The 24,842-nt window shown below is 47.6% G+C and overlaps 1 protein-coding gene across 4 annotated transcripts in view; it reads left to right on the forward strand.

Annotated features, from left to right (window-relative positions):
* The window catches only part of LSP1 (lymphocyte specific protein 1), a 267,129-nt gene that overhangs the window by 108,545 nt on the left and 133,742 nt on the right, over positions 1-24,842 (forward strand). Inside the window, exon 1 of one of the 4 annotated variants that reach the window (XM_085644934.1) lies at positions 3,263-3,651. The exons of 2 other annotated variants lie outside the window; for them this stretch is intronic. In XM_085644934.1, coding sequence (XP_085501060.1) covers positions 3,596-3,651 — 56 coding nt within the window. In that variant the 5' untranslated portion in view covers positions 3,263-3,595. Of the gene's footprint in view, positions 1-3,262; positions 3,652-24,842 lie in introns of those variants that run through there. One more of the 4 variants, XM_085644936.1, reaches the window with a different exon arrangement.

Here is a 24,842-nt window from a genome sequence, read left to right on the forward strand (position 1 = left end):
GACATTTTACAACATAGAAATACCCAAGTTCTGAAAATAGATCTTCAAAGGACCCCTAATATGTGTTTCTGTGGTGAAAATTGGCACAATGACAAACTGTGGCCCTTGACTTCTGGTCTAGGTTTTCCCTCCAGTAGCCTTTGTTTCAGAGGAAGTGAGCTACCTCGATTTCTATCTGTTCAGGTGCTTCAGTCTTAATTATCTTCGAATTCCCGCTCGTGGAACGTGCTCCACTGATGTGGGCTGTGGTGCACACTTGCTGTTTGCTCCTGGGCAGCTTGTAAAGCCTAGATCAGCCCTCTCCTCAGACTGAAGACTGACTGACACAGGGTCAGCCTACAAGGAGGCAGCAGAGTCTAGTGAGAGGGACTCAGACCAGGTATATTTTTCCCCTGGTTAGTCCACGTGGTAGTGAACAAAGCAGGTGACTGGCCTCTGGGTGGACTCGGAGTCGGTGTACAAAGATATAGTTTACATAAAGGAAGCACTGAGGACTGACCGAGGCTGTGAACGAGGCGCACAGTGGTGAAGTTTGTGGTAGGAGTTGGACGTTAGGGGAGTGTGTTGGAGGTGGTCACAAGTAGTTTGAGACATAGACATTTGACGGAAATAATGGAGAGACTGCAGTGTAACCCATCATGTGGCCCTATTTAGATCCATGGTGTGCAAACCTGTCTCATGAATATTAATTATGGAACTCCTCAAAGCCCTGAAGAGCGCATAACGCTACGGTTTAGGATATGAGACAGAATGTAGTGCTCTACAACCTTTCTGCAATAAGAACTTGTGTTTAATGTAAATCACCCAGAGCTACTAATATTAGTGTTGTAAGAGTGACCACATCAGACAATAAACCATTTGTGGCCACCCATGCAAGATTATCCGCAGTGATCGCCTCGCTGCAGGAAGCAGGGCTGTCTACAGAAACGTAAAAAAGCTTTATCAATTTGGAATGCCCTTACATAGGTTATACATGAGAGCCACATCTGCAATGTACCAACATAATAATAGGTTGCCACATGATAATCACAGCTTTAAATACAACAGAACATGTTTTTCTTGAACGCTTGTTCACCCTGAAGAGTATTTTGGTACTTAAGTAACAATACCCAACTCAATGGTTGGAATGGTTGATGTGGAAATGCTTTTATACATTAGTGAGAGGCAACAATGAGAACAAATCTTCAAGACAATATGATAGTAACGATAGAAAGACATTCAAAATCCTCAGTTAACGTATGTTCTTTTTTATTCATTCTTCATTTCACAAGTGGGCAGATAAATGTGCAGTCAACGCGTTTTGCCAACATATGGCTTCTTCAGGGCTGCAAACATGTCAAAGGAGCATATAAAAGTATGTGAAAGGTAGTGATTTGCAAATAAAACCAACACAAAACATCCCATTCATTTTTTCTTAAAACCACACAATAAAACATGAAAACTCCTGGGAATATCGTTTGCACAGATTATAAACCTATACGTTCACAAACAGTCACAAATAGGACGTACATTAAATGACAAACAAGAGACTAGACTTGAATCCACTAACACAAATACATTAGACAACCATATTAGCTTGAACATGAAAATATTTTTAAAACATTTTTGGTTTGCATCATAGACAGACTGTGACACAAACATGAAAAACATTGTTTTAAACATGTTTTGCATCCAAGGCTGTAACATGGATTATACACAAAAGCCAAACAAAAAAATCACACAAACTAAACATTTTTTGTACAAACAACATATCACACACCCAATGTATAGTGACAATATATAGTATTCTAAAATTGATGTTTGCACATAGAGAAGACAAAAACAAAGTCCTACATAGACATCTGAAGATAACAAGTCCATCAGTCCTTGATACGTTGTAAGAGGTTTCTCTAGCCACAAGGTGAGCGAAGGGAGGGAAGGGATCAGTTGGCAAATACTGCAAAAGAAGTATTTCAAACCACCTGAGTGTCCAAGCAAGGGCCGCCAGTTCCAACGCACCCAAGGAATGCACAGTCGTTCCAATGTTTGTAGGAGGGAAACGCAGGAAGAGGCTGAAGTGTCTGAAGTGAGGTGGGCGTAGAGGGCGGGTAGGAGAAGGGCACAGAGGTACATTATGGAGAGTGGTGGGGGGGGCACCTAGGGAGAATGGTATATGAGACTGGGGTTGGTGCCGGGCATAAAAGTATGATTGGATCTAGAAATTGTGATGGAGCCGACTCAGCCGAGTAAAACACTTTACTTTGTGGGGGAGATGACGCTGTCATGGTATGCGAAGCGACGCTCACGTTATGGGTGCGTGTACAGAGAGGTGTACAATATATACAGAAATGTGGGCTCCTTGTGGAGAAGAGTGGTCAGGTTACCCTGTATTTTGCTAGTCTTAAAACGGCAGTCTCGTTCCATTCAGCCATAATCGCCCAGTGCCAAGCGGCTAAATGTTTGTCCACAAGGCGCTAGCTCAAAATACGTGCGGTAGTTGTATTAGAAAAGAGATGCGGGCATTTGAAATGGGTACAGGGAGGTGCTTGGAAGGATGAGCAGGCGGGAGTGGAAAAGAAAAGCGCACAGACAACAAAGGACAGGGGGTGAAAGAAGGGAACGGGAGTCCTAGTCTCTGAAGATGGGGAGACGGGAACGGTGCACATGGAGAGGGCTGCGGAGGTAGAGGCAGTGAGAGGGATCCACGTGCAGGTGGGCACCGCTGTGGGCGTTCGTGTAGATTTGCACAGATGGTAAGTGTACAGAAGGCGAACACGAGGAAGGAGGCGCAGGGAGGTGGGGCGAGGGTGTAAGTGAGCACCGCAAGAGGGTGTACACAGGGACGGATAAAGTAGGGGGAAGGGTGCACGTGTAGGTTGGCAGAGATGGAGGGAGGTGTACCGGAGGAAGGGTGCTATATAGGTGGGCACAGAGCGTGAGTCTACACATGGGATGGTGTACTGTATAGATAGATACAGATGGAGGGTGTGCAAGGCACCAGAGCACGGATTGTGTTTAGGTGGGCACCGGGCCACCTCGACGGGCATCGTGTGGAGGGAGAGGCATACATAGTTCAATATACTTCAAAGTGGGGCACCTGAGAGAAGCGGGCGCAGAGAAGGGGGGGGGCGACACTCGCGCGCGGAGTGAGGTGGACGTGGACACACGGATGAGTCGATAAGGGATAGATACAGAAAGACATGGGCACCGGAGGATACACGCCACGGGTGGATGCCAGCTGGAAACAGATGCACATGGCATGCTGGCACCTCCCACGCAGCCCAGAGGAAGAACGGAGGAAGCTGAGAGGGCACGGCGGTGAAGGTGAAGCATGGAGGAAGGAAGCACTCCAGCAATGTGACTCAACTCCGCTCCCACAGGCACCGAGGGCAGGGGAGGGACAGGAGGGGTGGGGGCGGAGAAGGGACGGGGGAGGGGTGGCAGATACACACACTGAGGGGAAAACAAAAGAGAGCCCCGAGCAGACTCAACTTCCTGAATCCAAGAGAGGAAGGAGCTAACCGGACCCAGCCGGAGGGAGGCTGCAAGGAGAGGGCAGACCACCTGGAGCAGAGGTCCCGGCCGGAGCGAGGCGCCCAGCTGCTGTCCGAGGAAGATGTCTACGGTCCTGGTGAGAAGAGACTCCAGCAAGAGGCTGCAGAACCTCCTGAAGTAAGGGCGGGGGACTCCACGTGTGTTTGGGGAAGACCTAGTTATGTGGGATATTAATTATGAAGGGAGACGGCGTGCGTCCCTCACCCCCGTCCGCTCCGCAATGGACCCTTTCCTCTCCCGGCAGCCAGGACTGCTGGCTCGAGGGGTGGTCTCCCCGTGGCCCAGCCAGTGAGGTACCGTGTGCCCGGGGAGGCTGGGAGTGTCCCCTTTGTCTGCGTTGATGTTCCTGCCTCCCCTCCTCAGTCAGACACATGCGTTTGTGGGCGGCGGTCGCCCAGTCGCTCCCCTTGTGCAGAGCTCTCTGTTCAATTTACTGGATGTAAAGAGATTCTCTAGGTTTCTAAATGGCCCCTGCCCCTGTGCTCTCGGGGCAGGGGGTGCGATGGCTCACAGACGGGGTGATCTCACCAGGGGAACTTGAACTCATTCTGTCTGGAATTCCAGTAGCGCCCGGGATGCGTTGTGGGAGTGGAGGTGAGACAGGGAATGGCGATGCTGAAGCAGCCGGGGGGAGGCAGGGGCAGAGCCCACCCTTTCAGCTGTTCTCTTGCTCGCATGCCTTCTCGTGGGCACGGCTGGGTGCGTCTGTGGCCCTCGACCCTCATTCCACCGCGTTGTCGCGTGTCTTGCTGTCTGCATCCTCTCGTGCCCGGACACTGAGGTGTCCTCCCCTCCCCAGACATTTCCCACAGCGCTCCCAGGCCCCTAGCGCCCACAGGTGTGCCTCCGTAGAGCTCCGGACGAACAAGACAGTGGTACAGTGAAGTCTGCGTGACGTGAGCTTTCACGCTTGAGACATTATTAAAGACCACAGACACACAGCGGCGTGGCAAGGGGTGGGACTCAACAAGTGGCCCTGCTCGGACTCAGACTCGCGGACGTCTAGGTAGGAGTGAGATAAAGGGAGATCCCACGGGACCACTCAGAGTTGCTGGAGGGAGACTATGCAATAGAGGTGGGCGAGAATAGTAAGGCTTCATTTGAATGCCTGGCTCAGCTCGAGGCTTTCTTGAAACCTCGAGCCACAAACAAGCCAGGCCTTCGTGTTTATAGGCCCTCAGAGAAATATAGACAACGCATTAAGCTTTGATTTAGGAAGAGAGACCCATGTAGAGACTCGATTGCACAGCCAGGAATTCTGGGACCAGTTTCTGCTTCCCTGCTTGACCACATTTTGTGTTCTCTTATTTCACTTTGCCGCTTTTCCCCTTTACCATCGCACTTGGGAGAACCTTGCGATCTGTTCAGGATCTACCCTGTTCAAAATACTCTCGTATGTTTTATTCATTCCCAATACATTCCATTCCATACATTTAATGCAGTGATGCGGTCTAATGCTCTGAAGTTAAACGCTTCCATGTGTTGAAAATTGTTTTTTTTAGATTGGAAGAGCCCTTATCTTATTGTTATATGCCATTTGCAGAACGAATTACGTGGCAAAGATGTGGGCTCGGCCCGGGGTAGGGCTCTTGGAGGCAAGCCAGACCCTTGGCTCGGCTCTCCCTGTGGATATGCTGGCTCGTCTCCCACCCCCATCTGAGACTGGCCAAGGAGGCAGGAGGGGGGCAGGGGCGATAAGAGGTGCTGGAATGAGACCCCATTGGACTCCCTGGCAGACTCTGAAGCTCACTCCCTGGCAGACTCTGAGGCTGACTCCCTGGCAGACTCTGAGGCTGACTCCCTGGCAGACTCTGAGGCTGACTCCCTGGCAGACTCGTGAGGCTGACTCCCTGGCAGACTCGTGAGGCTGACTCCCTGGCAGACTCGTGAGGCTGACTCCCTGGCAGATTCGTGAGGCTGACTCCCTGGCAGATTCGTGAGGCTGACTCCCTGGCAGATTCGTGAGGCTGACTCCCTGGCAGACTCGTGAGGCTGACTCCCTGGCAGACTCGTGAGGCTGACTCCCTGGCAGACTCGTGAGGCTGACTCCCTGGCAGACTCGTGAGGCTGACTCCCTGGCAGACTCGTGTGGCTGACTCCCTGGCAGACTCGTGTGGCTGACTCCCTGGCAGACTCGTGTGGCTGACTCCCTGGCAGTCTCTGAGGCTGACTCCCATGCAGACTCTGAGGCTGACTCCGTGGTACCCCTGACACTGGCGGGGACAGAGTGGGGAATCACTGACACTTCTGGCAGCGATGCTAAATGCAGTTCTACGAGGCCCACAGTTTGGCTGTGCGTTTTACTGTGACAGCCTGAGGGGCTATCATTGGGGGGGGGGGGGGAGTGGGCTTCAACATAGCTGTTTGAGAGAGGGACTCAGGGAGTGTAATCCTATCTAGATACCCTGACAGGCCAGGGAGCTGCTGGGGAGGGGCTCCGTATGAGTCTGGCTGTGAGTGGGAGGCCATGCGGGTCATTGGCTGGGAGTGACGTCACGGATGATGGACGTGACCGGCACTGGGCGCGGCCTCGGTTGTTTGAAAGTTGATGGTCGCGTCAGGCCTGGCTGGGCGAGAGTCTCCTTGAAAGTGAAAGGGGCATTTGGTGCTGTCCGGGATTGAGACATCCCTTCAATCATTAGCGCTGTCGAAGCCGGTCGCTTTAAACCTATGGGGTCGCCAGAGCTGGCTGTCTAGGCGTGGGAATATATTTTCCTATGTATGACATCATCCCAGTTTTTGAAAACTTGGAAGCCAGATCTTTTGGTGCAGAAACTGAGGTCTCTCTCACTCATCTCTTTACTGGGTTTCCTGCCATTGTGTGAGAAACTGTGGTGGGGGGGGGGGGGGGGGGTCCACGACGATACATTCTTTGTCTCTACGTATATGAGCCTTTTCAATTTGCAGCAGAGAGGATCAGTGTCAACCGACCTACCAATCATGCACACAAGTCTTAACTGAATTTTCGAGACCGCAGCCCATGTGCATGCTGGGACTTGCAGTGTTTTCTGAAATCCGTACTCGACCGTACAGATGCTATTGATGTGATTAGGCGGTGATGTGATTAGGCGGGGCGGGCCACGGAACTGATGTGTGAGCAATTGATGGCTAGACAGTATGTCGGACAGTCAGCAAACTACTCGGGGTGACCACACTTTGACACACACAAAAAACAAAGGAGGGAGTGTAGAGGAGGCGTGAGGGTAGAATCGTCCTCCTCTTGGTACTAATTTTCAACAAAGAGATCCTACCACTGTATTACATTGTTTCTTTTTTTAAAAATTACAATAATAATGATGGTGTGGCAAAAAGTGTTGGACCCCTATAGATATTGAAACGGGGAAACACTGTGTTTTAAAATACCCCTCACACACTGAAAATTAATTCAGTGTCGTGCTTCATCATGGGGGTCTTCCCATACCTCTACGGGGTGGGGCGTGCTACGACCTACATAGACGTGGGGGCACTTAAATAAGTGAAAAAAACTATGTGTAGTGCATAAGTGGTAGGGTCGGAGAAAGATAGTGGTGCAAAGTTAAAAGTAACCTGACTTGTGGAAAAAATATTATTTATTGCCTTCCCTAGCTGGAAACATTAAAAATGGGGAAACGTAGACGGTATACTATTGAGTTGCCTTCTACTTGGTCAACATGTTTCAAAAGCCATCCCCTAGGCTTTCTTCAGGACCATGTGCGATCCCTACTCCAAACATACATTAAATAATGTTTGTGTACCTCACAATTTGTAATACACGCAGTGCATGCTAAAATATGAGCATGCAAAAAAACATACCTAATTGGTATTTTTCAATATAGGTTTAGTGTGAGTAGGCCAATGATGATTGTTTTTGGATGGGCCATATTGGGTTTGTCAAACCATATGCTTAGGTCACCCAGAATGCATATGTTGGAGTGTAGTGCTGTATGGTTTGAAACTGTGTCTAGAAGTGTGTCTGGGAATGTTTCATTTCTAGAAGGAGGTCTGTACAGGAGCAGGAAGTTACAGCAGGAAGATGATATAGAGTTGCATCTGGTGAAGAGGGCCTCACATCCTTGTATGGAGACCAGTAGCGGCTGCTACTTAACAGCGGTGGGAGAGGTGGTTTGTGAGGCAAATGGGGAAAAAAATCACTTACCTGTGTGCCGCCCCCCTCGGTCCTCTTTGCCCGCTTCCAGGACTCCATGTGCAGGAAGCACCCAGGGTTCCAGACTCTTCTAGCAGCGTTGTGATTGGTCTGAGTGCTGTGGTTGGGAGCTCGGAGAGGGACTGGGAGCCTGGGCATGTTCTCCACCCAGGCTGTGTAACATAGCCCGGTGGAAAACATAAGTTCGCATGACTGTTTGGCCTGAAAACTGTCATGCCACCACTCCTCCCCCTGCTTCTCTGACACTGCCCAGCCCCTGACCAGTTGAGCAAGGACGAAAAAATAAAATGATTATAAGAATGCGTTATCATTTTAATTTTCCTTTTGCACCTGCTCGTACAGCAGTAGGGCGATGCTCCTCCGCCTCAGCTTTAGTGATATTTAAGGTTGGCTTAAATACAACAGCTAGCCCACCTCCTCTTTTGCCTATACAATTTTGTGTGATTGTTGAATAGCTTAGCGGAACTGCTTGATGCAACACCAGAGCCATGTCGTCTCCCAACCATGAATTGGTTGTGAAGAGTAAGTCAGGTTGTGTGTCAGTGAGAAGGTCATAGATGTGATGCTTTTTTTTAGGTCTCGCCTGACCCAGCGCATGCGCTGGTCTGGCGAGACTTATTGAGAGGGCTCCAAAAAGCGCTACCAGGCCAGCCTAGAGCTACAGTGCATGTGCGCGGGAGCGCGCGCAGCGCTTGACCGCGATTACTTTCACTTTCGCGGCCGCTTGGCATAGCCAATTGGTCTTGCTTTTGGGACCTTATAAGTATTTAGTTATGCAACTGTTGCATGGCTAAACACTCATAAGGTCCCAAAGGCAAGACCTATTGGCTATGCCAATGCTTGTTTTAAAGAGTGATCAAGCTTTTATTAGTAGGCAGTTTAGAGAATGTGCCTTAGTGATGTGTCTCTGTTTTATAGAAGAGTGTGCAGTATTTTGTGAGCTTGTAGCAGGCGTGTTTGTTCATGCTGGTATTAGCTGTATGGGGATAGCAATAGTGTAGCTCATCTGTATCGTGTTCCTCGCCCAGCAGGCTAAAAAGGCATTTTGATGGGTCTGCGTGTGTAGAAGGTGAAGATGGTTGTATGAGTACCAGGGTCTACTGGAGTGTCTACACGCCTCAGAGGCAGGGACTTCTTACACATACATACCAGCACCAGGGGTTGATGGACTGTGTCTACAAGCCTTAGAGGCAGGGCAGTCTTGCACATACATACCAGTACCAGGGTCTGATGGAGTGTGTCTATATGATTAAGAGGCAGGCAGCTTCTTTACACATACATACCAGCACCAGAGTCTGATGGAGTGAGTCTAGACATCCGGGGCAGGGAGTTTTTTACACCTATATACCAGGGTGTGAAGGATTGTGTCTGCACGCCTCAGACGCAGGGAGCTTTCTTTGTGACCTTTGCCTGTCCTCCCGATACTCCGTCCCAGCTCAGTGGAGCTGAACTTGGTTGGAATGCCCCCTCCCTCTTCGGGTTTCTTCCTCCGTGGCACCAGCCCATCCCATGAAGGGATTAGGAGCCCAGCGTGGAAGGAAGGGGGCGGGGCTTGGCGGAGGCGCACAATGGGGCTCAGTTTGCTGTGATTAAGCAGGTAATGGGAGCCCAGCTCCACTCATTGTTCACAGAGTTGGTCACTGGGCAGGGGGAGGGGTCTCCGTTGCTAGGTAATTAACTCAAGCTACCTTCATCCTTAAATGGGTCATTAATAACAATCGAAGACTGTCCGGGCCCGGTAGCAACTGCCAATCTGCCCCAGAGAGACGCTACTGTACCGCCTGCTCCCACAGACCCGTCACTGGGACGGGGGTACCGCCTTCCCCAGTGGCCTGGGTGAAGCTGTCTGTAGCCGGGGTGTACCCCGACGGTGGGAACATGGGCTGTAAGCCACAGAGCCGCCAGTAGAGCTCCCAGGGATGTGGTATAGCTAGTTTCCTTGTAGCAGCAGGCCTGTGGACGCAAACCCCGTCAGACCTCCAGCGCTGCGTGTCATGACACTTGCATGTATTCAGGCTGTGCATGTACGTATGTAGAGTTGTTTATCTGTCTCCCAGACCGAGTGCACAGGGCAGTACACTGAATCCCAGTGCAGCCCGGAGAGGTAGGTACCCGCCACTCCAGTATACCCATTCCGTGGGCACATGCACGTGGAGCATGTGCAGGGCTACGGGTACCGCCCCTTTCCACATACAAGGGCTAGGCACGGTCATGTACATCCTGGTCTGTAGGCTGTGTGTACCCATGACGTAGACCCAGGAAGGTACAGCCTGAGATGAAGAAACGTGGGTACCGCTGCTTCCCTGGTACGCTAGGCGATGACGCAGGCATGTATGTGCTGCTTGATCTGCAGGGCTCCGAGTACCGGAGCTCTGCATGAACCCGTGATTTAGGCCCAGGAAGGTACAGCCGGAGATGAAGGGACGTGGGGAACGCTGCTGTTCACGTGCACTGGCAGTCACAGCGTTACATCTTTGGCTAGTTGCGTTCCCTTGTGACTACATCATCTGTGTAATCTGACAACTTCATGGTCCTGTAAACCTATGAAGTTGTCGGATTATAGTGTAAGGACCAGTGGCTTATAGCCCTGCCTGCCTGCAGCTTTAAACCCGCACCTCCAGGCTCTCAGCAGAGCTTCTGAGCGGCACCTGTTCCCCACGCATGCCTTCTGCTCTGGCTACCGGGGAGCTGGCGGGGGAGGACTCGGGCTGTGCCAGTCTGCCCGCATACCCCGCAGTGTCGGGTGCGTTGGCAGCTGGCACCCGATAGGAATGTAGTTGCACGGGAGGCAGCTGTCCGTACCAACAGTCCCTGCTACGCCCTCGCCAAGCAGCCCTCTCCTTTCTCTCTGTATCTAGGCTTGGGGCCAGCTAGGGCCATCCTCTGCAGTGGGCAGTGCCAGTTTCAAGGGATGTTGGACATCCTTTGGGGGACTCGAGATATATGTCCACTGTTGAGGTCGGCACGGCTGGGGCAAGGTCATCCCCAAAGCAGGCGCTCTCCACCGCCCTATTGGCGTCTCATCTCCCGCGGCCTGCCAGGTCTCCACAGGATCACACAGTCAGTGTGTGACACATACTTGAAACCTAATTGTCGCCTATTTGAGATCTCTTTAGCACGTCTAAAAGCCTGTTATGCGGCTCTACAGACACTTCACTGCCTTATCTCACTCAAGTGTTACAGCGGGAGGCAGCTCTTGAACCACCCGGGAGCCAGTGGCGTGTCAGGGGGAGGTGTCAAGCCCCCCTCAGACTGAAAAACACGCACAGCACCACGACGCTGGGGAAGCTTTTCTCCATACATCCATGTAATCTCACTGCTGCCTTAATCTGTATTATTTTCACTCCTTCGCTCCAACTGTTTCCCTCTGTCTAGCTCTCACTAACTTGCACGCCCCGAACTTTGGAACCCTCTAACACACGTCGTTTTCTCACATCCGTTTTTCTCCCTCCAGCTCCTGTTTCTCCCTCATTTCTCGCCATTCTCCCTTTGATAGTGCTTACTGTCATTCTATCTGTTTTATTCATGCTTTCTTTTATTCATTCGTTCTTCCTCGTCCCATAAATCCATCCTCCCTTTTCTGCCCGTTCATTTTTTTTCTGTCCTGCTCTGCTTTCATTTGCTATTTTCCATTCCTGTGTATTTCCAGCTTTCTATAATTCATTAACCCGTGGACATTTTTGCTTTCTTTACTTCACTTGTTGGTCATTCTATCTTTATTGTGCCCTATTTCCATTATTCCTAATATCTTTTTTGCCTCAACTTCACCCTTTCCTCAGATTCGTTATATCTGAATTTCATTTCTCGTCCATTCTCTATCATCCTTTCTATTTCCATTTCCTTTCAACCTCGACAGTGCTTTCAATTTGCCCCTCTTCTAGTCTTTCTTTCCTTCAATGTTCACTTTTCGTTCCTTCCATCTTCCCCTCCCCTATCAATTTATTTCCTCTACAATTTTTTCTTTCCATTTTCTGATTTCTCCCCTTATTTTTTTTTCTCTTTCCTTCGACCTCTTACTTTCCATCTACCTTACTTTACCCAATTTACACTCTTATTAGCTTCTTATTTTTCCTGTTTCTTTTTAATAATACTTATCCAGGTCCCCTTTTTTTCTTCCATTTATTTTGAATTCATCCCTACTGCCATTCTTCGTTTCATTCTCCATTCCTTCATCTTCCTATCTTTCAATTTGTTCTTTGATTTCGTTCTTTTTATTCTATTTCTTTCTTTTCATCTCAGCTTTTTTTCGCAATTTGTCTATTCCTACCTTTTCTTTCACCTCCTTTTTCATCTGCTGTTTTTCTCCTCCTTACTTTTGTTTATTTCCATATCGTTTTTTTCTTCCTACATTTGATTCTCCCTCTTTTACCCTATTTTCTTCACCCCCTTCTCTTTATTTCTGCTTTGTCACTATATTTGAATCCCTTTCTCCCTCCCACCTTTGATTCTAGCTCTTAATTTTGTGATACTATTTTTTACCCTGTTCTGTATAAGCTACTGCCAGGAAAAACGGAGAGCCTGATCAAAGCTGATCAGTCCGGCAGTAAAGAAGATTTGAAAGGTTTAATATGACCCAGAATTGCTACATTTTAGGATGGCTTGAGAACTCCCAAGCGGCTGACGCTGGAGCTTCTAATTTGAGGTCCTTTTGGTATTTGTGTCCACCATGACTTGGACCTCTAGTGAAAGTATCCTCGGGGTAGGTGGGTAAAATATTATTCACAGTTAAAGAACACAAAGCCTGACCTCTTTTTGGAGGTATACAGTTTTTGTGCTCATTCATTCCCTGGACTCTCTGATGAGAAGTCTTTTATATCTGCAGGCCTGGACAATGTAGCATGGAACAAGGAGAAGGGAAACACCTGCACTAGCGGTGCTACCCTGGACCAGTTTCACCAGGTCTGTGAGTGGTAGTTGTGCCATATATTTCATAACCTACGAGAGGATCCAATGGACAGACAGATGTCTCGAGTATGGTTAGGATGTGACATGCTCGTAGGTGAGAAGGACAGCGTCCGCGCACAACAACCCAGTCCTCGAAAGGGACAGTCTGTTAACCAACCCACTTCAGTCAATGCAACCGGGCAAGTACTGCTTGAAGGCCCGCGGGCACATTTCATCCTCCGAGGCACCAATTTTCCCAATCTTCTCACATACATCAGCAAGTCAGAGTTGGTACCTTCTTCCCTGAGATGCCAGCCTGATCCAAACTCTCAAGGTTGAGTCCCTGGGTGTACACCTCTCTCAAGCCGAAGGCCAATCACAACCATCAGCATGGAAAGTGAAGCACTCCTGCACACCTTAACGCCTCCCTGCACCCCCACCCCAACCTACACTAGGCGCGACTAAAGATAGAGGTATTGACAAACTGGCTTGCTGTGCCCTTGAGTACAAGGCCTCAATGTCAGCCCAGCCCCCCGTTGTCTGACCCGTCTCTATGTCTATGGGGTTTCGGCTATTTCTAACCATTGGACTCTTGTAGGTATTCTGCAGCATTTTGTTCCTTTCACTTTTCAAAAGGAAAGGTAAGCATTTATTGTTAATCGCAATTGGAGTATAATTTGAAACTGTCCTAGTAACCAATTGTGTCTTTTTGCTTTCTCGCCCGAAGTGCGCCAGGTATGCCCAGACGTGGGTCCTGGGCTCACTGTGCCACTGGAATCAAGCTATCCTGGCTGAAGAGGGGTGAAATCCCAAAACCAGTCCTAGGGTGCTTGTTTCTGGTCCAGGGAGGACTTGGCATGGCAGTTCGGGCTGGATTGTTCCCATGAGGCACAGGGTCAAGACTGATTTGCATATGGCCCGGTCTAAACTGGGGTGGCATGGTGAGCAAAAGAATGATGGATTTAACCCAGATCTCTTGACTGGGGGTGAATGTTTTGATTTGTTCTGCATTCCATCCATCAATTGTGTGTCTTTTGCTAGTAACCCTTAGTACATGAAATTATATCTATATGATTCGTCAAAACTGTTTGGATTATCAAATTCCAAATTGTCACAATAATTAGTTATTGCCTAAAAAAAATGCATATTGTGCAGTCCATCGTATACAATACTTATGGCAAATTTCCCCTAAAATCCAACCAACCCCTGTTTCCCGATACTCGGGCAACTTTTTCTAGGTTGAAAAGACATAAATCCTATATATACAAAGATAATATACACTGTATAAACCTCACCTAAAATAACATTTCAAACAATCATACCTCCTTTACGCCACCATTGTGTGCAGACAAAGCAAAAGTAAATATGACCTTTGAGGAAAAATACTAACAGTGTATAAACCCATCTGTTTGTTCAGTGGGACTGGACACAGATGCTGTCTTCCTGCGATTTACCGGTCTGTGTGCATCTCCATCCCAGGCTGCTCGCTTTTTATTCCTATATTCTGTGTGTTTTCTGTTTTGAGTCTATGGATGTTGTGCGTGGCTGTCCACGTTTAGTTTTCTGTAGGACCCTGCTCTCTGCCTCTGCACGAGGTTTCTAGTGGTTTATGGAACACTGTTCCGCTCCTTTAACGTAGAGATGACGACATTCATTTTCTTCGTTTACCATTTCAATTTGTCAGTTTTGTTCTGGCTTTGGTTGGACACTTTGTTGTTGAAAGTGATGGAAAGTAAAACTTGCCTGCACTGGGCCCAGAATTTCATGGATTGTTTTTATAAATCTAGCAACGGTCTGTGAACCATGTGCTGCTCTTTACACGTTGTGTTATATAGTAATATTTATATAGCATTGACTAACCCTATGTGATGAGCTGAAGCGCTTACCTACATAGGCTGCCATGCTACCCTGAGTAGGGTGTGTTGTTGGAAGGATGTAGCCTTTGTTTGTATCCTCAGTGGGAAGTGTTTCTATGTGGTGCGTGATGACCACCGTGGTGCAGTTATCACGAAATGGCACTTAGCCATTGGCAGTGTGATGGGTGAAGAAGTGTGAGAGATAGTCACGCAGTTTTTAGTTTTCAGTAAGCTGGCAGCTTTGAGCAACTTGGCAGTCCGATTTATGGAATTTCATATCTTCATAGTCTACTTAACTGGTTGCTGCCCTGGGTTGTCCAATTCTGAGATATTTTGTTTAAAGTGAATGGCCCTGAGCAGGAATAGGTTAACAGGAGAAATCCCGTATGATCTGTACAATTACAACATATTCACAAACACAGTGGGCAATGTTACAATGTACACTCATATTGGAGAACCATTCCCTTTCACAATGTGTCTGTCGCATTCCACTGTCGACCCAGTGTTTTAATGTTGATGTTTAAATCCTTTGGTCATATGCCAAGGGTCTCATCGGGACAAAGCATTCAGCTGCATAAGTACATAGCGATTCCACTTATTGGTGCTTATTGATTTCCTGGAAATGAGGCAGATGTGAGTATTCTTAATAGAATAAATCATAATCCAATAGGGTAGAGTATGTTGTCCAACGGCTAGGGCAGCCGACCTAAAATCTGGGGAACCGGGTTCGATTCTCAGCAGTGACGCTCAACATCCTGTGATTCTGGGCCAATCACTTAATCTCACCGTGCCTAACAAAAATAAATGTATCCTTGTGTAACCCAGCTGGTGCTCCTGTAAAGCGCTCTGATAACTGATACCTTGGGGTCAGGTTCGCGCTATATAAAACTCAGAAAAAAGAAATTCAGCAAGACGACCAGTGCCAGCTCACAGGATCGAAGTATCGTGGCAATAACTAGTTAGTTATCTTCGATAACGCCTTATCTGTTAGAGATTCTATCTAGCCAAGACTCCCCACCTCCAAACACATCCCAGGCATCAGATTTGATCCGTCCAATCCCAACCAGCACCTCCGCACGCCGGCAGATGGCTTCCACACTGGAAACGTTGCACCCAATCAGGTGCCACCCCAGCCTCTTTTTGTGACACTTCCACGTCAGAAGCCACAGAGCCACGGCAGAAAGCTGATGGACCAGTGTGCTGATACTAAGGATCTAAAGGGACCTTTCTTGGAGAGATTTACAGTATAGCAAGTACATCTTTTATGTACGGATTGTGAATCATCCACTTAAATAAGTTTTGTTCCTTGTAGGTCACCCAATTGTGCTGCCATTTAATAGTAATATAGGACAGGTCAATGTCAAAGTCAAAGTCCAGCTGTGTAAACCAAAGCCGCACAGATAGATTCATGTTTAGTCATTGCCGCTTCGTAGCACGATATGCCTGCTTTGCTTGTTCTTGGAGGTGGGTGTTAGGCCATTTCACTTGTGCCTTAACATTCTCCTACATTACCAAACATTATTCGTGGTAGGTCGTGTTCCTGGCGGCTTTGAGCACATAATTCACTTAAATAAGAAGTTGTTTACTGTTTCTGGCTTATTGGGGGGCTGGAGAGGTGGATACTACTTTATTAAAGTAGCTATAAACCTGTGTTAGAGTTTTTTTGTGTGAAAATGCCTTCACATTCATTTTATTATATAACTTGTAGCATTTTATAACTATAGCATAACATTTTTGATTCAAAATGTTGTAGAAGAGGTCACTTTTTTGGGGCCAAAGCTCATTAATCTGAGTTTGTGTTGTACACATGATTAAACATGATATGGAATATAAAGCATTGGTGTATGCCATCGAGAGCATGGATGAACGCAACATCTACCATTTCATAATAAAGCACACAGATCAGTGGATTAGGGGCATATTTACGCTGCACGTTTTAAAGCCCTGTGAGCTAGTTCACTGGGAGGACAAACCCTGTCTCTTAAGCCTGGTTGGGGCCTATCCTCATGCGCTCCTAAGGAAAGTCCCTGCAGGGCAGGTCTCATCAGCTGTCCTGGTTTGCCTTCCAAGCTGTGCATCAGCGGTGTGAGCTCTGCCCAGAGGATGCATGCGGCGACCAGAGAGGGAGGGCTGATCAGGTCCGCCCAGGTCAACTGATGTTGGCCTCGACTTTGAGCACCACATGACAAATGACCTCAGAAGAGCTATGCTCATAGGGAAGCGGAGGCGTATCACCCAGAGGCTCTTGCCTCACCTGTTACTGCCCATGGGTATGAGTGAATGTTTGGGTTACTTACTGGTAATCTCCATTATTCTGGTTCCAAATTCCTCATCCCATTACACACTAGTGCAGCTGGGAGGCCCTGCCTCACCCTAGGCACTCGTATCATGCAACCTTCTTTTCTCTCCATTACAATTCCTATCCCTTGAACTGTAAACAGGACACATAATCCCAGCTCACCCTGCTGTCATAGGGGCTGTCGTATCCAACCAGGGTGGGTGGGTGGCACCGCGAGTAATGGGATGAGGAATGTGAAATTACAGTGATGAAGATTCCGGGTTAGTAATCCAAAGACCACCACCGTCTTCCACATTTCTAATCGCGCTCCTCACTAATGCAGTTCTACAAAGCAATACTTTCAGAACGAAAGCCAAACATACGCACATGACGGAAATCATAATGCTACACGCATTTAATAATATTAACAGGAAATTTTCATAAATCTACATTTATGGTACCTTCTTTGCATTCAGCATCTTTGTACCGAACTGTAATTCTGAACCATTTGCCAACTTTAGTCTCTAATGTTTAACAAAGCTAGACTGCGCTGCCCAAGTCACTGCTGCGCAGATATCGGGCGTACGAGGCGTCGGCCCATTCAGCCGATGAGGCTGCCTCTCCCCTGGTCTAACCAGCTTGGATTGACCCTGGAAGCTCATAACCAGAATTAACATAGGAAATTGAAATTACATCTTTAGCCCAGCGATCTGTGGTGGAAAGAAGCCTTTCCACAATTCCTTCTGGGGTGAATCACGATTCGAAAAGTCTAAGCCAATGTGCAAGCACAACGAGCTCAGGCATTGCATCTGTTGGTAACTGGCATGGTGCCCCACACTAACTGCTGTACAAAGATGCAATACAAATAACCGCTAAATCTCCCGACTAAAAGGCCAAAACACAATTTTAAGCAAAAGTCCCATAGGCCCAGCACGATGAGAAGTTACCACAAACAAGTGCATATTAAAACAAGCATTGACGAAGCAATAGGTCTCACTTAAGTGAAATCTGTTGTCTTTGCCAATGTTTCTCAGTCATGTTGCAACATGGCTGAAAGTAAAGAAAAAAAGCTCTAGAACGTAGCCAGATTTGACCGCATCATAGTGCGTTTTCAATTTTTTCTTTTTTTAACTTTCCGCTGTACTGCACTGAAGCTCACGCTGCCGTACAGTATGGCTAAAAAAAATTGACAAAGCCGATAGATCTCACATAGGCTAGTTCTATTGGCTTTGTCGATGCTTGTTTCTTCTTGGTGTCCATGACTGTACTGCCCATGCTTAACAAATAATTCTTCCATGGCCAGCTGCTTATGAACGTGCAGGTCTAGGGAGGGAAGAGGGATTTTATTCTCTGCTGGCTCCTTGCCCTTGAAAGAAACAGGGAAGGAGGGAACGCATGATAAACTTTGCCTGAGCCCTGGCCAGCTCAAATGAGCTCCTGTTGCAGCTTCTTGCAGTCGATAAAGGTTGTGGCAGGTGGAAGTTAACAATATTAGCTCCGTTCCTGCTAAATGCACGGATTACTATGGCAGTTCCTGCAGCATCGTGACACACAGTATCCAGAGAAAATGGGCACTGGATGCTTGAGACGTTCCTGCAGCCGTGGGGCATACAGGGTTTTAGGTAGAGGTGGGGTGGGGGCTCCCGATACCACAGTAGTTCCTGCTCTGTTAAGGAAATGTCCCCAAACCACAGCAGCTCGCGTGGTTTTCATGCAGGCAGGCTGTACTATGCAACAACAGTCCCTAATGTGTCCAGACAGGGTGGTTGGGGCACAGGGTAATGTCAAAGCAGATGCACCCTGGCCAGGCGGTCTCTGCAGCTCTTGCACATGCAGTGTCCATGACACTCCTACTCCATGGGGAGAACAATCTGTATTCTGCCCGTAAACGCTCTCACTTCGAAGTCAGCCGAAAGCATACTAAACACCAGGCTCTCTGGGAAGACACAGCCTGACATTTGACCTCGATCTTCGAATGCACAATAAATGTAACGAGATAAGAACAAGATTTACAGGCCTGTTACAGATGGGGAGCTTTCGGTAGGACACTGGTAAATAAGGTTTTGGCATGAGAGGGATGAAGTGAACCCAGGCAGCCTAAACCAGCAGATGAAAAAGCAAGAACACGTTAGTTGCAACCCACAAAGCCAATGGCAAGCAACGGTCAGAATGCATTCCCAGGTCAACTTCTGAAACCCTCCAAGATGTCTTTCGCACACTGCACAGCTGCGCTGTCTGGTAGGCTGCGACCTAAAAACAGGATGAGCTGTTTGGGCATTTCTTTAATAGTTTGAGGGATATGAATTGGAATGGAAGAAAAGAAGTTTGCTTGAAACGAGTGCCTAGGGTGAGGCGGGCCTCACAACTGCATGAGTGAGGAATGGGACGAGGAATGTGTTTGAAGAGTTAATGAGCATTTATTAACACATTCACCACTGCGTTTCAGCCACTGCAGATATGCTATGGTGCAGTTATGGATTTCTTTGAGCGGCTTTCCTTCACCATAAACTTTTCTTCCACCGACCCCTGCACATACCGCAATATTAATGCCGAAGTGTACGCTAGCTATGTTTTGTCAGGGTGGTGGGAGGTTGTGCTCTTCCACACCTAAATCACAGACTTTTTTAAAATCCGTGTTTGAGAGTCCAAGCCATGGTCATCCACCTCAAAAGCTTCTAATCAGGCCATTTCTTTCTGTCTGTCCTGCTTTCTTTTGACACACAGGCCCTACACAAGGTCTTCCTCCTTTCCTCTTAGCTGATATTAATGCAGCCTCTCCGTGCCTATTTCAGACACTGTAGAATAAACACACAGTTTGTGTTTCCACCACGTCTGCCTAGAGGCTGTTGCCTGTATATACTACCTTCTGTGCAAAATGTTTACTAATGTGACTAGTGAGTCATCCGCCTGCAGCCTCACAAAATATCTTGCAGTTCTACTATGTTTATACCCTTTAAATTGTGTATATTACTATTGCACACCCATGCTACGTTTCACCTTATTCCCTTTAAACGGTGTATATTACTGCTACACACCCATGCTCACTGTCCACATGCTCAGCTTTTTAAGACCGACCTTGCAGTACTTGTATTTTTACTCATACACTTTTGTGTTTGTCCATCTTTGGCTTCTTGCATTTTCTGCTTGCTATATAGCAATGGGGTCGCCCAAAAACAGATGCGGATTTGCGTCCTCCAGAAATGGATACTGAGCCCTGGCCAAAATAGTCCATGTGATCTCCAGAGCTGACCATGGTATTCTACGTTGGCCTGAAGAACAGGTCGAAATATTAGATATGTAGCCTTCAGAAGTCACTGGAATATCCTATGTGTAGCTCCAGTTGAAACCTTTTAAGTCATGTATACAGAAACTCACAACCAGCTTTTTTTTGTTGGTCAGGCTTGAGGAAGCTTTTGTAGGCTCCAGTGCTCACATAATACTTAAGTCTAATATTTTCTAATTTGTCATTGTCATTTGGGTTGACATTGAAGATTCATAGCTGATGTTGCCTATTGAAAATCAAGCTAACATCCAGCTTCCAAGTTAATTCACAGCCAATTGGACTGAGACCATGGTGGGCGGAAAGGTGGGTGCACACTGAGACCTGCTGGTGCATTATGGAGTAGGCAGTTCACAAAAGAGTTTGTACTCACAGTTCTTTCCATAAAGTACATGCGCTACCAGTTTAAGACATCCCTTTACACGTTTATGCAAAAATCGAAGAGGGAATAATTAGGACCAATGTTAAATTCACTGATTTTAACGTGAGCCTGGCTCCCCAAAAGTAGTATGTAATTTAGTAAGGTGTCTTGGGCATTTTTGTACTTCTTCAACCCCAAAGTCTGACCAATAGAATGAACCCCTTGCTTTGAGCGGGGTATGATTAAAGTCAATCTTTCTGAGCCTAGGACAAACCCAAGCGCCCTTCACACAACACACTGAATGGTGGTGGCACAGTGGGGAAACGCGGCCTCACAGTCTCCTCTTTTGAGCCAAGAATCTCCGATATACAAACATTCCATTTTGTGTCTACTTGTGCAGGCACAGTATTGATATATGGGTTGGGTATTGTATCCAATCCGGATGAATACATGGTGATTAAAACATCTCCTCAGGGTTCATATAAAAGGATATACCCCAACTATTCCAAATTTGTACTATCACCATCGTAAGGGTCATCCCTCTTGATAGTACCTTAGAACTGTCACTGGGACATCCCTAGGTCATAGATCACTAGTTAAATATGCACCACAAAGGGGTACCGGAAGGTGAAATAGAAATAATCACAAGACCTAGGTAGCGGTAGTACCAAACTCTTGTCCTCCCACCTTCCCAAGACCTTGAAAATATAAAAGTTTTTTCTAGCAAGGCTCACAGTTTATGTATTTCATGGAACACCCCAGCATAAGAGCGAACAAGCGACCATCAATCAAATCTATCCAAATCTAATCTATCCCATTCTAGTATCCTAGCCAAATCAATGGAAGCAGGGTACGTTCACTTCGCCACAACATGGCTTGTTTTTTTTTGAACATTTCTAAACCTTCAATTGTCATTCTCTTAAGACAAAAAGTGAAAATGTCTGGAAAGAGATTTTAAGAGCGTATGAAGATACCACACCATTTACACATGAAACAGCAAGGACCTCTGAATTTGAAATGGAGTATCGTACTTGTCCATACAGAAGAGGACAAAAGTGTGCAAGGATACAGGCCTAGTCGTTGTCAAACAGGAACCTTCAAAGGATTACATTAGTTACACCTGCTAAAACGTTATCAAGTGAGTCTAATATTGACATGAAACTCATTACTGCAGCCCAGCACCCATTTCAGTTATTTGATGGCCTATCGCATGCCTTACAGGTTGCACGGCCCTTCAAAATGATACACCAAGATGAAAATCTTGTCATCATGTTCGAGTTTCCATATCTCCTTGACACACACATTCTAGGGTCGATCCAGGACAACCATCAGTGGACATCCCTTTCTGGTGACGAGGAGGCAAAAAGTGGGATTTGTGTCCTGTGTTGGGTTTAAAGGGGAGGTGTGGAAGGTTAGTCCGTCTTTTCTTTCTAAATACACTCAATGACATCGTCCGTTTTCAAACTTGAACCATACTCCAATTGTCATTTAGAATCATCACAGACTCAACGGAATAACACAAACTGAAATGGAAGGGGGAACAGGTGGAACGAACCACAGAGGGCAAATATAGAATAGTTGGGGTAGAAAAGAACACAAACAGAAATGGAAGGGGGGGAAGGTGGGACGAACCACAGTGGATAAATATAGATCAGATGGGGGTGTAAAATAAAACAAACCGAAATGGAAGAGGTGGAGTGAACCACAGAGGGCCACTATAGAACAGCTGGGTAGAAAATAGCTGGGCCGCTCAGGTCAACAATACTTTAAGACTGTTAACAGTGGAATCTAGGCAAACATATCCTTATAATACCATGCCTAAAGCATAGCGAGAGGCATTGGCAGCTGAAGAAGAGGGCACAATAGTACTTCAGCATAAGGCAGCTTACCTAAATGAATGTTTATGCCTTCTTAGCAACGAAATCAACTACAGAAAGCTGTCTCGTGACCCCACTGTTTAAATAGGAAGCGAGATCAAAATGGTGGTTTTAGAGGAACTGCGCAAAGGGTGGCTATCAAAAAAGCAAAGTGATTTTTTTGAGAATAGAGCAAACTAGAATCCCTTGTTTCTACCTGCTGTCAAAGATTCATAAATGGGTCACAGCCCCACCAGGGACAAACTTTGTTTCAGGAAGTGAATCTATTGTGGAGCCCATGTCACAGTTCTGTGACTTTTTATGACCAAGGGGCAAACAATACCTTGTATCTAAAGGACACCAACCAAGAGAGTAGTCTAACCATGATAAGATACTGAATATGGCCCCAATCTTGAGGTCTTTCTGGACATAAAAGCTTGATGTTCCAGTGTCCCCCAGTAAGCAACACTGAGGGTGGTAGAGGGAACATTGAGGAACACACAGGGACTACCAGACCACGAGTAGTCTTGTAATGGCCCATGGAGAAACAGCGCTGACAAATAACTATTTCCAGTTTGAAAATGATATTTAACATCAAATAGACCGAGCCTCTATGAGTGGCACCTTTTGGTCCAAGCTTGGCCGGCTTTTACGCCCATGACCTTGAGACCAGGTACAGCTAAGGCAGCACAAATGCCTTCAAAGACCCCATCTCACCTTGGAAACAATATATAAATTAAATTCGAATATGGAAGAGATGTGAGGGCACTTTAACCTAGTTTATTAAAGTGATTAATGATCTAGATCCACATCTTTACTTTACCGACAGGAAGGGCAGACACAGGATGGCCTTCTTTGATCTCCTCACTGAAGTCTACACAAAGACAGACAGAAACTCACTGCTATTGTTTGACAACCAACATCCGAGAACCTTAATGGACAATCTTCCCATTGGATCGGTTCTCCTCATCAGGAGAAACTGGGCAGACCTTCACTAAAATCTCGCATTGCACAAGGCTTTTTGGACAGTTATTTTTACATACACAAGGCAAAGGCCTATAATAAAGTGTTTATTTTGAGACCTATGCATTTTTAACTATAAGGACCCTGTAAGCGGGTCGCACAGAGGACACGAACACGGGAGGATGGGGTCAGGTGTTTTATTGAAAGTTCACAATAAAGTTTGCGATGTTTTCTCCCTCGGTGGTAGGACGTCAGGGTCGGGCGGTGTTCTTGGACCTCCTGGGCTAGCGTCCCTCTTCTTACTTCTCCCGGCTTCCGGTAAGGAGGGCTCTCGCCGTACCAATGGAAACAAAGAAGGAGAGGTGGCTGGTTAGGAACGAGTGTCCTGATTATCAGGCTATGTAAGGGAAGGGAGTGAGGGTAACACACTGGTGATAAGGTGCTCTTCAACGAACGGTTGTTAAGGGGGGTGAGTGAAAGGAAGGACGTGCTGCTCTAGGTACGGCGGCAAGCGGCGGCGTTCAGTGGCGCGCTCTCCTCTCCCGCCTCCCGACCCAACCCGTGAAGCGATCCCGTACCTGGGATAGCCACGCACCTCCTCCTGGGGCGTGGCTCGGCGGAGCGTGAATGCCGTGGTCTCCTGCCTCCGGCCTCCGTTCCTCCTCGCGTTCTCTGCTCCTCTTCAGTCCTTCGTTTCGCTCTGTCCCGTCTTCCTCCTCCGGTTCACCGTCGTGCTCTGTCTCCTTCCGTCCTCCGGTGTCGTCACACGCCACTGTCTTCTCCTCCCGGGTTCTTATTGGCGACCGGCCGTCTACGGTGGAGTAGAAGGCGGGGCTATCCTGGAAGACGTCCCAATTAAAGGCACAGTGTTCCGTGCTAGTGCCGTCTGAAGTCTCGACTGGCCACGGGTCGTCCTGAGGGACACAAAACAAGTCACTGGTCAGTTCTGGAGGGGACCACCATTCTCCTCCTTCCAGTACGGAGTCCGGGTGGTCCCCGTGACACTCCTCCACCCCTGGATTCTTCCGCTCGGGGAGAGGGGAAGTCCGAGAGAGATAGTCAGCGCTAGCGTTTTCAGCCCCCTTCCTATGTTTTAAGGTGAAAGAAAAGGGCTGGAGGGTGAGAAACCAGCGAAGCACCCTGGGGTTGTTCGAGATGTTCTGGCTCATCCATTGTAGAGGGGCGTGATCGGTATATAAGGTGAAGTGCCTCCCCTCCAGGTAATATCTGAGCTTGTCTACGGCCCATCTAATAGCGAGGCATTCCCGCTCAATTGTGGGGTATTTCATTTCCCTGGGGAATAGCTTGCGACTGATGTAGAGTAGGGGGTGCTCAATACCATCGGCCGCTACCTGGGACAGGACTGCCCCCAGGCCATGATTAGAGGCGTCCGTATGTAGGATGAATGGCCTGGTAAAATCAGGAGAGGACAACACAGGGCTGGAGGTGATTATGTCTTTCAAGGTCCGAAAGGCTTCTCTCATTTCGGGGGAGGGAGTTTGGAAGACATGGGGTTTTACGTTCTTCAGAAGGGTGTCAGTTAAGGGGGCAGCCTGCTCAGAAAAGTTAGGAATGAATCGCCTATAGTAGCCGATCAGGCCTAAGAACGCCCTCATCTCTTTTTTTGTAGAGGGGAAAGGGGTGTTGTGAATCGCCTTCACCTTCTCGGTCTGGGGGGCTATGAGA

This window comes from Triturus cristatus, chromosome 3_1 (assembly GCF_964204655.1).
Source record: "Triturus cristatus chromosome 3_1, aTriCri1.1, whole genome shotgun sequence".
Classification (NCBI taxonomy): domain Eukaryota; kingdom Metazoa; phylum Chordata; class Amphibia; order Caudata; family Salamandridae; genus Triturus; species Triturus cristatus.